This window comes from Herpailurus yagouaroundi, unplaced genomic scaffold (genome assembly GCF_014898765.1).
Source record: "Herpailurus yagouaroundi ecotype Mexico unplaced genomic scaffold, PumYag 208, whole genome shotgun sequence".
NCBI classification, from domain to species: domain Eukaryota; kingdom Metazoa; phylum Chordata; class Mammalia; order Carnivora; family Felidae; genus Herpailurus; species Herpailurus yagouaroundi.
In genome coordinates, this window is record NW_024412439.1 from 6,841,847 (window position 1) to 6,854,230 (window position 12,384).

Genomic DNA, 12,384 nt, shown 5'->3' on the forward strand with positions numbered 1-12,384 from the left:
ACCTATCTCATTCACGGTTGTGTTCTCAGCACATGGTAAGTGTCTAATGCATGTGTGAGTTAATAAGGGATACATGTCCTATGTATACTTCCTCTGTCCTTTAGATCACTGATCGGCAAAATGTGGCCCAGCATCTGTTTTTGTAAATATGGTTTTATTGGAGCCCAGCCACACCCATTTATTTATGTTCTGGGTTGAGTCATTGCAGCAGAGAAAAATGCCCTGCAAAGCATAGACCATTTACCGAGTGGCCCTTTCTAGAAAAAATTTGGCGATCCCTGATCCAGAGTAACTGGTCACAATGCAGCCTCTGACCCTGGGGCGATGCTGACAGCTGCTCGTCTGTGGAGTAGCTGGGAGCGGAGCACTGGGTACTGTGCCGTGTAACTACATCAGGGCTCAGGTGTTTGTGGTTCGTTTCTCTTGGTCTCTCCAGGATCATTTATGACTCTGCCTGCTCACAAAGCTGGGACCAGACACAGTCGAAGAAGAAATCACTTTATTAGGAACGGTGCAGTGTTGTGAAATGCTTCCCCTGCTCGCTCCTGGACCCGAATTCGTCCAGCTGTCGCCGCAATTGTAGGCACATCTCTCCGGGTTCCCTACAAGAATTCTACAGAATTGTGAGTACATGTGATTTTTTTTTTTTTTAATGTTTGTTTATCTTTGAGAGAGAGAGAGAGAGAGACAGGACGAGCAGGGGAGGAGCAGAGAGAGGGAGAGACAGATTCCGAAGCAGACTCCGGGCTTTGAACTGTCAGCAGGGCTCGAACTCACAAACCGCGTGATCATGACCTGAGCCGAAGTCAGATACTTAACCGACTGAGCCAGCCAGGTGCCCCAAGTACATGTGATTTCTTATCTATGCGTCTGTGTCACCCCTCCCCGCCTTGTCCCTCTGGGCAGCTTCCAGCCCAGCCTTGTGTTCTCAGTGGCTAAATCTGGAGAAGCAAAGCGACTCCAGCAAGAACCCACTTAGATGCCTTCTCCTTGGTCTTCAGGTTGAAAGTCCACACATAGGTGGGTCCCCGCTGGCAAGTCTTGTACACGGGACAAGGATAGACGCTGCGGCTGTCCTGTTTATCTGCAGGAATGGCCTTGATGAACATCACGGGCATGGGGGGTGTCAGGTCCTTCAGCTTCGCCTCCGTAATGACCCCTGCCTGGGGACAAGAACATGAAAGGAGCCACCTTAGATCAGACACAGAGTGCAGCCAGCCAGCCAGCCTCCTGTCAGAAGGCCCAGCAGCTGAGACACTGGGAAGGCCTGGCTGCCTTATGAACTGTTAACCCACGATGGGACGGCAGCTGAGATGCGGGAAACCGATTTCTGCTGTTGTCTAGCCTAAATCACTTTCTGAAGGAGAGTTCTAGAAGTTGTTATGTATCATATACAGATTAATCCCTTTGTGACTTGAGCCTCTATTTTTATTTCCTCATCCATTCACTTCATAAGCATATCGAATGCAACTATTTGCCAGATGGTCATCATGGAAGGTGCTAGGGCTTTGAAAGACGAGGAAGACACAGTTTGTGCCAGCAAATGTTTTAGATTTTAAGGGTTCGGTTATGTCTTTTTCAGCTTCATATTGGGCCTCCTCCACCCTCTAGAGCATTTTGACTTCTTGAGCGGAGCTATGTTCTATCTTTACTCATGTGATAGGGACCTAACTTCTGGAGCTTTCTAGGTGGGGCCTCTGTGGTTTTCTGAGATGAATCAATAGAGTGATGTGGGGCTGTTTATTTTTATTTACTATTATTTTTTTTTCCTAGTCCTGAGAAACGTTCTGAGGACCAAAAGCATTCCTGTATCAAATAAGCTTGGGAAAAGGTGCTTACCATACACTGAAGACAGGAAGTCCTAGCAGTAAAGAAAAGGGGTGAACTTTATTTAACCTGGTGCTTCCCAAACTTATTTGACCACAGGACTCTTTTCTTTTCAATCTATTTATTTCCTATGGCACTAGTGTTTTATGGAACTTACTGTGGGAAATGTTGATACAGAGCGATTCACAGATACCTCGCAGTTGCCCTGGTGACTTTGATCCCCTTCTACTATGGATAGAGCTTGGCTCATTTTCCATGAAATGTTTTATTTAAAAAATTTTTTTTAATGTTTACTATTTTTGAGAGAGAGAGACAGAGAGAGAGACAGAGAGCAAGCAGGGGAGGGGCAGAGAGAGAGGGAGACACAGAGTCTGAAGCAGGCTCCAGGCTCTGAGCCATTAGCACAGAGCCTAATGCAGGGCTCGAACTCACAGACCTTGAGATCATGACCTGAGTTGAAGTTGGATGCTTAACCGACTGAGCCACCCAGGTGCCCCTCCATGAAATGCACTTAAAGGGGAGGATGTGCCTTTTCAGTTCTGTTAGAGGCTGGTATGAGGCATGATGAGTAACAGATCTTAGGGAAACAGTAGGCACTCCCTTAACGTCAACAACTGAGTGTTTATGGCAGGGAGTGGGAGAAGGGGTAGAACCTTTCTTTTTTCCACACGTACCTCAGAACCAACCCTTTTAAAATGTACAAGTCAGTGTCTTTTAATGTACAATCATCACTTTGTAATTCCAGAACATTTTCATCATCCCCCCCCCCCCCCGGGCAAGAAACTAGGGGTGGGCAGCCACCATGAGTAGTGGGGTATTGGTGCCTCCAGTGATTATGGTTGAATTCTCTATATGAATGGCATATTTGTTTCCATCTCTTAACTTTTAACCTATTTGTGTCTTTGAATCTAAAGTGTATCTCGTGTAGACAGCGTATACTTGTATCATTAAAAAAAAATCCATTCTGCCATTCTCTGCCTTTTGATTGTAGTGTTTAATTTATTTATATTTAATGTAATTACTGATAAGGTAAGGTTTACATCTGCCATTTGACTCTTTGTTTTCTATGTCTTGGGTCTTTATTGTTCCTTGGTTTCTCCATTGCTGCCTTCTTTTGTGTTAAATAGATCTATTTCAGTGGACCATTTTAATTCCCTTGTTATTTCTTTTACTATATATAAAAAATTATTTTCTTAGTGATTTCCCTAGGGATTACAATGAACTTCAGTGTACAAACATCAACTTCAATGAATACCAACTTAATTTCAGTAGTAGACAAAACTTTATTCCTCTATATGTTCCTTTCCTTCCCCTTCCTCTGCTTAAGACCTTGTGCTGTTTTCATGATACAAATTACATCTTTCTGCTTATCAGATTTAGAGTTATTGCTTCCTGCAATTGTCTGTTAAATCAGGAAGGAAATAAAAGTTACAAACAAAAATCCATTTATATTTTCTTATATATTTACAGACATAATTACCTTTGCCGGTGTTCTGTTTCTTCATGTGGACTTGAGTTACTGTCTTGTAACTCATTTCATTCTGAAGGGCTCCCTTAAGTATTTCTTTATTCAAAAAAATTTTTTTTATTTGAGAGAGACAGAGTAAGCAGGGGAGAGGGGCAGAGGGAGAGAGAGAGCATCTTAAGCAGGCTCAACACTCATTGCAGAGCCTGATGTGGGGCTTGATCCCATGACCATGAGATCACGACCTGAGCCGAAATCAAAAGTCGGACCCTTTAACCAACTGAGCCACCCAGGCGCCCCTCCCTTAAGTATTTCTTATAGGTCTGGTCTGCTAGTGGTGAATTCTCTCTCTTTAAACTTGGGAATGTCTTAATTTCTCCTTCATTTTTGAAAGATAGTGTTACTGGATATGGAATTTTTGGCTGACAGTCTTTCTGTCAGCACTATGACTTCCATTCTACTGTCTTCTGACCTTCATGGTTTCTTAAATCATCTGTTCATCCAATGGAGGACCTCTTGGAAGTGATGGATTGCTTTCAGGGTTCTCTTTTCACCATATAACATGTCTGCGTATGGATTTCTAAGTTTATCCTATTTAGATTTTGTTGAGATTCCTGGATGTGTAGATTAATCTTTTTTTTTTTTTTTTCTAATCAAATCTGGAAAGTGGCCATTATTGCTTCAAATATTCTTTCTGGCTATTTCTCTCTCTCTTCTCCTTTTGGGACCGCTACTATGTAGATGTTTGTATGCTTGAGTATTCCTCAGGTTTCTAAACTGTTCATTTATTTTGTTCTTTTTTTCTGCTTCTCAGCTTGGATAATCTCAAGTGATACATTTCCAAGTTTGGCGATTCTTGTCTACTCAAATCTTCTGTTGAATTCCTCTATTTAATTTTAATTTTTTTATTTAATTTTTATTTTATTTTTTAATGTTTATTTATTTTTGAGAGAGAAAGTACAAGTGGGAGAGGGTAGAGAGACAGAGGGAGACACAGAATCCAAAGCAGGCTCCAGGCTCCGAGCTGTCAGCACAGAGCCCCACGTGGGGCTCGAACCCACAAACTGTGAGATCATGACCCGAGCCGAAGCCGGACACTTAACCAACGGAGCCACCCAGGCGACCCGAAAACTTGAATATTTAAATTATTCATTGTGGCAACTCCAAAACTCAGGCTCCCTCCATAGAGTTTGTTGTAGTTTGTTGAATGACCTTTCTGAACTGACTCTCTATAATCTGTCTTTGACACCTAAGGCTCCTAAAGTAGCCTGCTTAGTTAGCTTGGTGGTTAGCACATAGTTGGACAGAGGTTTCTTAGCCGCCTGGATCCAGTGAGTCTCACAGGTTCTGCCCCAGGGCTCTGTGCATGTGTTGCGCATGCCTCCAGGGCTCAGCCAGGCAGTTGAAAACTCTGCCCTTAGTCTTCACTTCCTGCTTGCACAGAGCCTCAGGGTCAGCCAGAAGTGAGCTTACAGACTTTTCAGGGCTTTCTTGAGCCTGTGCACAGCCCTGCGCATGGGCATGGCCCTCTAGGTTTCCAAGGATGAGTTGGAGGTCACCTCATTCTCCAGCTTTTCCTTTTAAGCGGTAGCCTAGTTAGCCTAGTATTTGTAGTTAGCCTAGTATTTGTTCCACTGTTTATTTTTAAAATTTTTTTTTTAATGTTTATTTCTGAGACAGAGAGAGACAGAGCACGAGTAGGGGAGGGGCAGAGAGAGAGGGAGACACAGAATCTGAAACAGGCTCCAGGCTCCGAGCTGTCAGCACAGAGCCTGATGCGGGGCTCGAACTCACGAACCGCGAGATCATGAACCTGAGCGGAAGTCGGACGCTCAACCGACTGAGCTACCCAGGCGCCCCTGCTCCACTGTTATTTACTACCTCAGGCAAGCTGGAGGTTAAATAGTTGTCTTTGTTTTCAGTATATGCCTTCAGGGGGGAAAGGTGTTGCCCTGGGTGAGCTCCAACTCTGGTCAAGTAAAGCAGACTTGTAAGTGGGGTCTTCCTGGAAACCGCCACACAGGGAAAATCATGACCGTTTTCTGGGAATGGGTCTTTGAAAGTACTCCAACTCCGTTTTGCCCCCTCCAGTGGCTGGGAGGCTGCTGTGTTCACTGTGACTAGAGCACACTGGTTTGCGAGGCCACCACAGAGTTGGCGGGGATGGGGATGGGAAAAGGTCAAGTTAAAAGGCCACAAAGCTTGTTCTCTTACTGAGCTTTGGACATTTTTCTTCACTAAATACTCCTCGGGTTGCTGAAAGCCTTTAGTTGATTTCTAGAGTCCTGTGCAAAAGTTAAGCTCTGATAATGTGGGGCCAGTGCTATTTCATGGAGGAGGGGATATTTGGACATTCTTATTCTTACGTTTTTGCTGACATCTTTTTGGGGGTAGAAACTGAGACTAAGGGTTCTTGGTGGGCGGGTATTGCTTTTTGGAAGTTGTTATTAGTATTATTTATAAAAAAATTTTTTTTAATGTTTATTTATTTTTGAGAGAGAGGGTGAGGGGTGGGGGCAGAGAGAGAGGGAGACACAGGGTCCGAAGCAGCTCCGGGCTCTGAGCTGTCAGCCCAGAGCCCGATGCGGGGCTCGAACTCATGAACCACAAGATCATGACCTGAGCCGAAGCCAGACGCTCAACCGACTGAGCCACCCAGGTGTCCTGGGAAGTTATTATTATATAGAAACAAGGTCATAAAATACTGGAGTTAGATGATTGGAATCAGTGTCTTTTCCCCCTCCCCCACAGTGCTGGCATTCTTCTGAGCTTCTTCCCTACTTGCTCACTCTGGGTTTTTTTTGATATTCTAGCTCTGGCCACCCTACAGCACCCTACACCTAACAGCATCCAGGTGTGACCCCCCCCTGCTCACAGAATCTTGGACAAATGTTCAGGTGGAGAAGAGGAAGTCAGCCTCCTTCTCAAGGTTCAGGCTGTTTGAACACTGTCCCACTTTGCTGTCCTCTCTGTTGGCCCTTGATTGGTTCCATGGAGCTCCTATGACAAATTACCACAAATTTGGTGGCTTAAAACAACAGAAATGAAAAAAAAAAAAAAAAAAAAAAACCCAAATGAATCTTTTACAATTTAGTTGTGCCGACTATTTTTTTTTTTTTTTTTCTAATTTTTTTTATTTTTTTTATTTTTTTTTTTTTTTTTAACTTTATTTTGAGAGAGAGAGCACATATGCATAGCAGGGGTAGGGTAGAGAGAGGAGGAGAGAGAATTCCAGGCAGGCTCCACGCTGCCAGTGCAGAGCCTGAAGTGGGGTTCAAATTCACAAACCTGGGGAACATGACCTGAGTCGAAACCAAGAGCCGGTTGCTTAACCAACTGAGCCACCCAGGCGCCCCTGAAGGCCAGAGTCTTAAATCAAGGTGTAGGTAGGGTCTGTGCCTTCTGGAGGCCCTGAGGCAGAAACCAGCCCATGTATCTCTCCTGGCTTCTGGGGGCTTCCTTGGAATTCCTTGGCTTATAGATACATCACTCCAATCCCTGCCTCTGTCCTCACAGGGCATTCTCTTCTGTGTTTCCAACATGGCCTTCTTATAAGGATACCAGTCCTTGGATTTAGGGCCTTCTCTGCTCTAGTATAACCTCACCTCAACTGCATATATCTGCAAAGAGCCTATGTCTAGATAGGGGCACATTCTGAGGTTCTAGGTGGGCACGAATTTTGGTAGACACTGTTGAATCCAGTACAGCTCTGTATGTATATTTACATGGCCTACGTGGCCTTCTATGATATCTTAGATCTTTTTTTCCCTCATGTTTATTTATTTTTGAGAGAGAGAGAGAGAGAGAGAGAGAGAGGGGGAGGGAGCACACAAGTGGGGGAGGAGCAGAGAGAGAGAGAGGGAGACACAGAATCCAAAGCAGGCTCCAGGCTCCAGGCTCTGAGCTGTCAGCACAGAGCCCAACATGGAGCTCAAACTCACGAGCTGTGAGATCGTGACCTGAGCTGAAGTCGGATGCTCAACCGACTGAGCCACCCAGGCGTCCCTATAGTTTAGATCGCCTGACAGTTTTTCCCCATAAACTCTGTACTAACAGCTAGGAATAGTTGAGTGGCACTTGCCAAGCGGGATAAGTGACTAAGCACTTCTTCCAGATCATGTGTTGTCACAAACGTGAACTTGTTCTGGAGGTACCCATCCTTGCCCGTGTCATTTATCCCAGCCAATCTTAGGGTGACTCAAATCTTTATTAGGCTCCAGTGAGGAACCCTTTCAGAATGTCACGTTGAAACAGTATCTACTGGGCTCCCTTTGGAGATGGGGGCAGTGTAAAAGGCAGAAGGGATTCCTGTCCTTCTAGAGCTCGTGGATGAGGAAAGTGGCCCTGGAAGGTGAAATGACATCCCCAGGGCGGGCAGCCAGCGTCAGGGATAGCTCGAGAGTTAGTGACTCTCACACTTCTGGAGCATTCTCTGTGTGCCGGGCACAGTTCCAGGTGTCCCCGCATATGAACTCATCTTTGCAGCAACTCTTACTTTCCCCTTTCACACTTGAGGGAACTGAGATTTGGAGAGGTAGAACCACGTCCCGAGGTCCCAGAGTTAACGGACGGTAGTGCTGGGATTCAGATCCGGCCACTTTGGTTCCAGAGCCCTTGCTTTTAATCGGCGCAAAGCCTGTGCTCTCCGCACCGCCCCTGGCTGCATGAGAGTGCCTTGAGAGCCTCAAGGAAAGGCCACCCAGGTCAGAAGGTCCAGGGCATCCCCTTTGCACAATCACCCTCTATGGAGGCAATGTGTAATTTAATCAGCCCACAGAGGGTGTCCCGCCCCAAGATTTACCTGTACGTCCCAGCGAGCGCCTTCCACAAAGAGGCCATGGATGTAGGCCCCCTCCCGAGGGGCGCTCCTGAAGTCCTCCCTGTTCTTCTTTGTCACGTCACACTGCAGGGCCATCTGGTCCAGTGGCCACTCGTTCTTGCGGGCCGTGGACTGCATGATGGCGGTCAGGAAGGACTGGGGGTTGAAGAAGCCCGTCAGCCACACCGTGGCAGGCATGGCGAAGTCTCCTATCCAGGCCTCCAACTCTTTGATTCGGTCGAGGAGGTCCACAAACCAGGCTCCCAGGCCTACCGTGGAGGGGTAGGCTCGCCTGGCCCAGGGCTCTGGCACCGTGTCTAGGTACAGGGCGTTCTGTAAGTTCTCCATGTCGCTGGTCATGGTCAGCTCCCCCTGTAGACGAGGGGCAGGAGGGGACAGAGTGAGGGGGCAGGAAGTCCCTGGAGACAACCGGCTGTAGGGACCGCTGGCTCATGGCCTACAGGCAGACAGATGAGTCCCACAGTGGTGGCCACGACTGTCCCTAATACTTGGTTTGCAAGGTGTGTGAGTCCACACCTATGTACTGACAGCAGTCGACGTCCACTGCGGACCTCAGACCACCTGTGGGTTCCCTACCCTAAAGCCTGGGTGCTGGCTCTCCTCCCGCCTTTGCAGCGGGCCCTGCAGCTCAGAAGCACGAGAGGCCCGAGGCTGGACGATCTGTGTCCCCCGCAAATCAAGGATCTCCCCCAGAATCAAGGTAGGAGATACACAGTCAACTTGAAGGAACCCACCTCCAACTGCTAGATGAAAGGTTACGTCGAAAACCGAAAACCAGGGGTGCCTGGGTGGCGCAGTCGGTTAAGCGTCCGACTTCAGCCAGGTCACGATCTCCCAGTCCGTGAGTTCGAGCCCCGCGTCGGGCTCTGGGCTGATGGCTCAGACCCTGGAGCCTGTTTCTGATTCTGTGTCTCCCTCTCTCTCTGCCCCTCCCCCGTTCATGCTCTGTCTCTCTCTGTCCCAAAAAAATAAATAAACGTTAAAAAAAAAAATTTTTTTTTAAAAAAGAAAACCGAAAACCATCATTAGGTTTGATTTTGTAACTTTGGTTATGACACGGATCTCCAGCAATTTCTTTCCTTTTTTTTTTTTTTTTTTAAATGTTTATTTATTTATTTATTTTGAGAGAGAGTGAGCGAGCAGGGGAGGGGCAGAGAGAGAGAGAGAGAGAGAGAGAGGGAAGGAGACAGGAGACAGAATCCCAAGCAGGCTCCACACTGTCAGCACAGAGCCTGATGCGGGGCTCAAACTCACGAACCACGAGATCATGATCTGAGCCAAAATCGAGAGTCAGATGCTTAGCTGACTGAGACACCCAGGTGCCCCTCCAAATTTCTTAAAGACCCCATCTCTATTGTAGTGGTTTCTGCACAGGGGTTAGGGTACACGACAAGGCTCGTGTTATGGGCTGAATGTTTGTGTCCTCCCCACCAACACCCAAATTTCTGTGTTGAAATGCTAACCCCCAGTGTGATGGTATTAGGAGGTGGGGCCTCTGGAAGGCGCCTGGGTCATGAGGTGGGGCCCTCATGAATGGGATTAGTGCCCTTATTATAAGACCCCAAAGAGCCCCCTCGCCCCTTATGTCTTGTGAGGACACAGAAAAAAGATGGCTGGCTGTGAACCAGGAAGTCGGCCCCTCCCTAGACACCAAATCTGCTGGTGCGTCTAGAACTGGGAGAAGTCGATTTCTGTTGTTTATAAGCCACCCAGTCTGGTAATTCAATTATAGAAGTCTGTGTGGACTGAGACAGCTGGGCTCACCCTAAGTGCAGACCGTTAAAATGTCACACGGGCCTCCCTGCGCCCCGAGTCCCCTTGCCTGTGGGATGGGAGACTGGACCATGTAACTCTATGACCATTTAACTCCTGGTACTGTTAAAAAAGAAAAGTTAAATATGCCTCCCTTAAAGGTGAACATATTTCGGGTCCTAAGTGACAGCTAGAAACTAGCCCTCTGACCCCTGAACTTCTTCATGAACTTAACAGAGAGACTGTAGCCGTTACTCTCTCTGCCCTGGAGTCGAGCGGCTGGGCTCTTTTCAGATATAAATACCTTCATATTTTATACAAGAACTAAACATCCCGATCAGCCCAGTGCCAGGTAGGCCAGCCCGAATGACTACAGCCCAAATCATGGATGCGTTTCCCTCAAGTAAACAGATCATATTCCAGCGACCGAAAACAGATTTCCTTCCAGGTGTCTGCTCAGCCTCACGGGGGTGGCTCACCAGAGAAGACTGGTCGAGGGTTCCGAGGCCACCCCCCGGGTCCGACGGGAGGTATGAGCGTCCCATGTCTACCCTCCAGGTTTATCGCTTCTAAACACACCCAAATCAGGAGAACAAAAGTTCCTTCTGGTAGATTTCCCCAAGGGTCTTCTGACACGAACAGAAGTTGAAACAAAAAAACATTGTTCTTTTTCCTGGACTCTTTACTTCAGAGGACACTTCTGAAAAGAGACTACGAAATACTCCTCGTACATTTGAGCCAAATTCAAGGTTCTGAGACAGAGTGTCTTCCTCATGCCCTCAATTCTGTGAAAATTCATTGCTATACGTAGTTGGTAATTTAGGTATTAGTAAGGTTTGCCAAAAAGCAGCTGGTTATTTAAGAAAATAGCATTAAGTCTCAAAAGTAAATTTAGTGCAAAGGGAAAAAGTAAATGATCAAACCTTCTCTTTTATGAGACCCCATCTGTGCAACTTTTTCTTGCCTTATCATACTATCTAAGACCTTCATTCCAACAAGAATAAAAGTGATAAGGGCACACATCCTTGCTTCCTTCCAAACTTAGAGGGAAAAAAATCATCTTCCAACATTAAGAGCGATAAGTTTTCCTTAGATGTCCTTTATTCTGTTGAGGAAAGTCTCTTTTCTTAGTCTTCTGATATTTTAAATCAAGATTCACTGTTAAATTTTGTCAGATGCTTTTTTTTTCCTTTATGAAGATGATTACGTGGTTTTCTTATGTAGTGCATTTATATGGTGAGCTCCATTGATTGAGTTTTCAGCGTTAAAGCCAGCCTTGCAGTCCTGGGATGAACCCCATGTGTCCACGATGTGTTATCCTTTTCGTATGTTGTATGATTTCATTTACCAACATCTTGCGAAGGATTTTTGTATTTGGGTTTATGAGTAGTATTTGTTCCCCCTTTTCTTTTCTTTTCTTTTTAAAAATTTTTTAATGTTTATTTATTTTTGAGACAGAGCACGAGGGGGGGAGGGTCAGAGAGAGAGGGAGACACAGTATCCCAAGCAGGCTCCAGGCTCCGAGCTGTCGGCACAGAGCCCAATGCCGGCTCAAACACACGGACCGTGAGATCATGACCTGAGCCAAAGTCGGATGCTCAACTGACTGAGCCACCCAGGCTCATTTTCTTTTCTCGTGGTATCTTTGGCTTTTCTCATAGTACTTTATGGCCTCATAAAATTTGTTGGGAAGTGTTCCCACTCTGCTTTCTTATTTATTAAAATATTCTGTAAACCGTGTCGTAAACAGATGTGCTGTCATCCAGGCTCTGTTGTTCCACACGGGCAGAGCCCAGGTGGAGTAGAGTTAGCATCATTCTGAAGGGCCCTAGGATTCTGGGAGTGGTGAATGAGCACTGGCTTCAACTTAAATCACCAGCTGCAGTAGCACCTAACAAGAGAGTCAGCCTGTCCTTTGAAGCTTTGAAGCCAGGCTTTGACTTCTCTCTAGCTATGGGAAGTCCTAGATGGCGTCCCCTTCCAATAGAAAATTGTTTGTCTGCACTGAAAGCCTGTTGCTTAGTTGGTCAGCTTCATGAATTATCTCAGCTCGATCTTCTGGATAACTTGCTGCGGATTCTATATCAGTACTTGTGGCTTCATCTGGCATTTTAACGTTACACAGACGGCTTCTTTCCTTAAACCTGCAGAACCAACCCCTGGTAGCTTCAGACTTTTCTGCAGCTTCCTCACCTCTCCCAGCCCTTGTGGAATTGAAGGGAGTTAGGGTCTCGCTCTAGATGAGGGTTTTGCTTAGGGCAATGTCGTGGCTAGTTTGGGCATCTATCTAGACCACTAAAACGTTCTCCACATCAGCAATAAGGCTGCTGTACTTTATTATCATTTGTGTGTTCCCCAGAGTGGCCCTTTGCATTTCCTTCCAGAACTTTCCTTTGCATTCACAACTTAGCTAACCGTTTGGTGCAAGAGGCCTAGCTTTATGTCTTGTCTTGTCTTGTCTTTCAACATGCCTTCCTTGGTAAGCTTAATCACCCGCAGC

The 12,384-nt window shown here is 46.3% G+C and overlaps 1 protein-coding gene across 1 annotated transcript in view; it reads right to left on the bottom strand.

Annotated features, from left to right (window-relative positions):
- Positions 1-749: 749 nt before the first annotated feature.
- DNAH9 (dynein axonemal heavy chain 9) overlaps positions 750-12,384 on the bottom strand; it is a 311,907-nt gene continuing 300,272 nt past the window's right edge. The window contains exons 62-63 of the mRNA XM_040453174.1: positions 8,094-8,483; positions 750-1,163 (exon numbers count right to left, since the gene is read on the bottom strand). Of these exons, the coding sequence (XP_040309108.1) occupies positions 936-1,163; positions 8,094-8,483 (618 nt within the window). The 3' untranslated portion in view covers positions 750-935. The remainder of the gene's footprint in view (positions 1,164-8,093; positions 8,484-12,384) is intronic.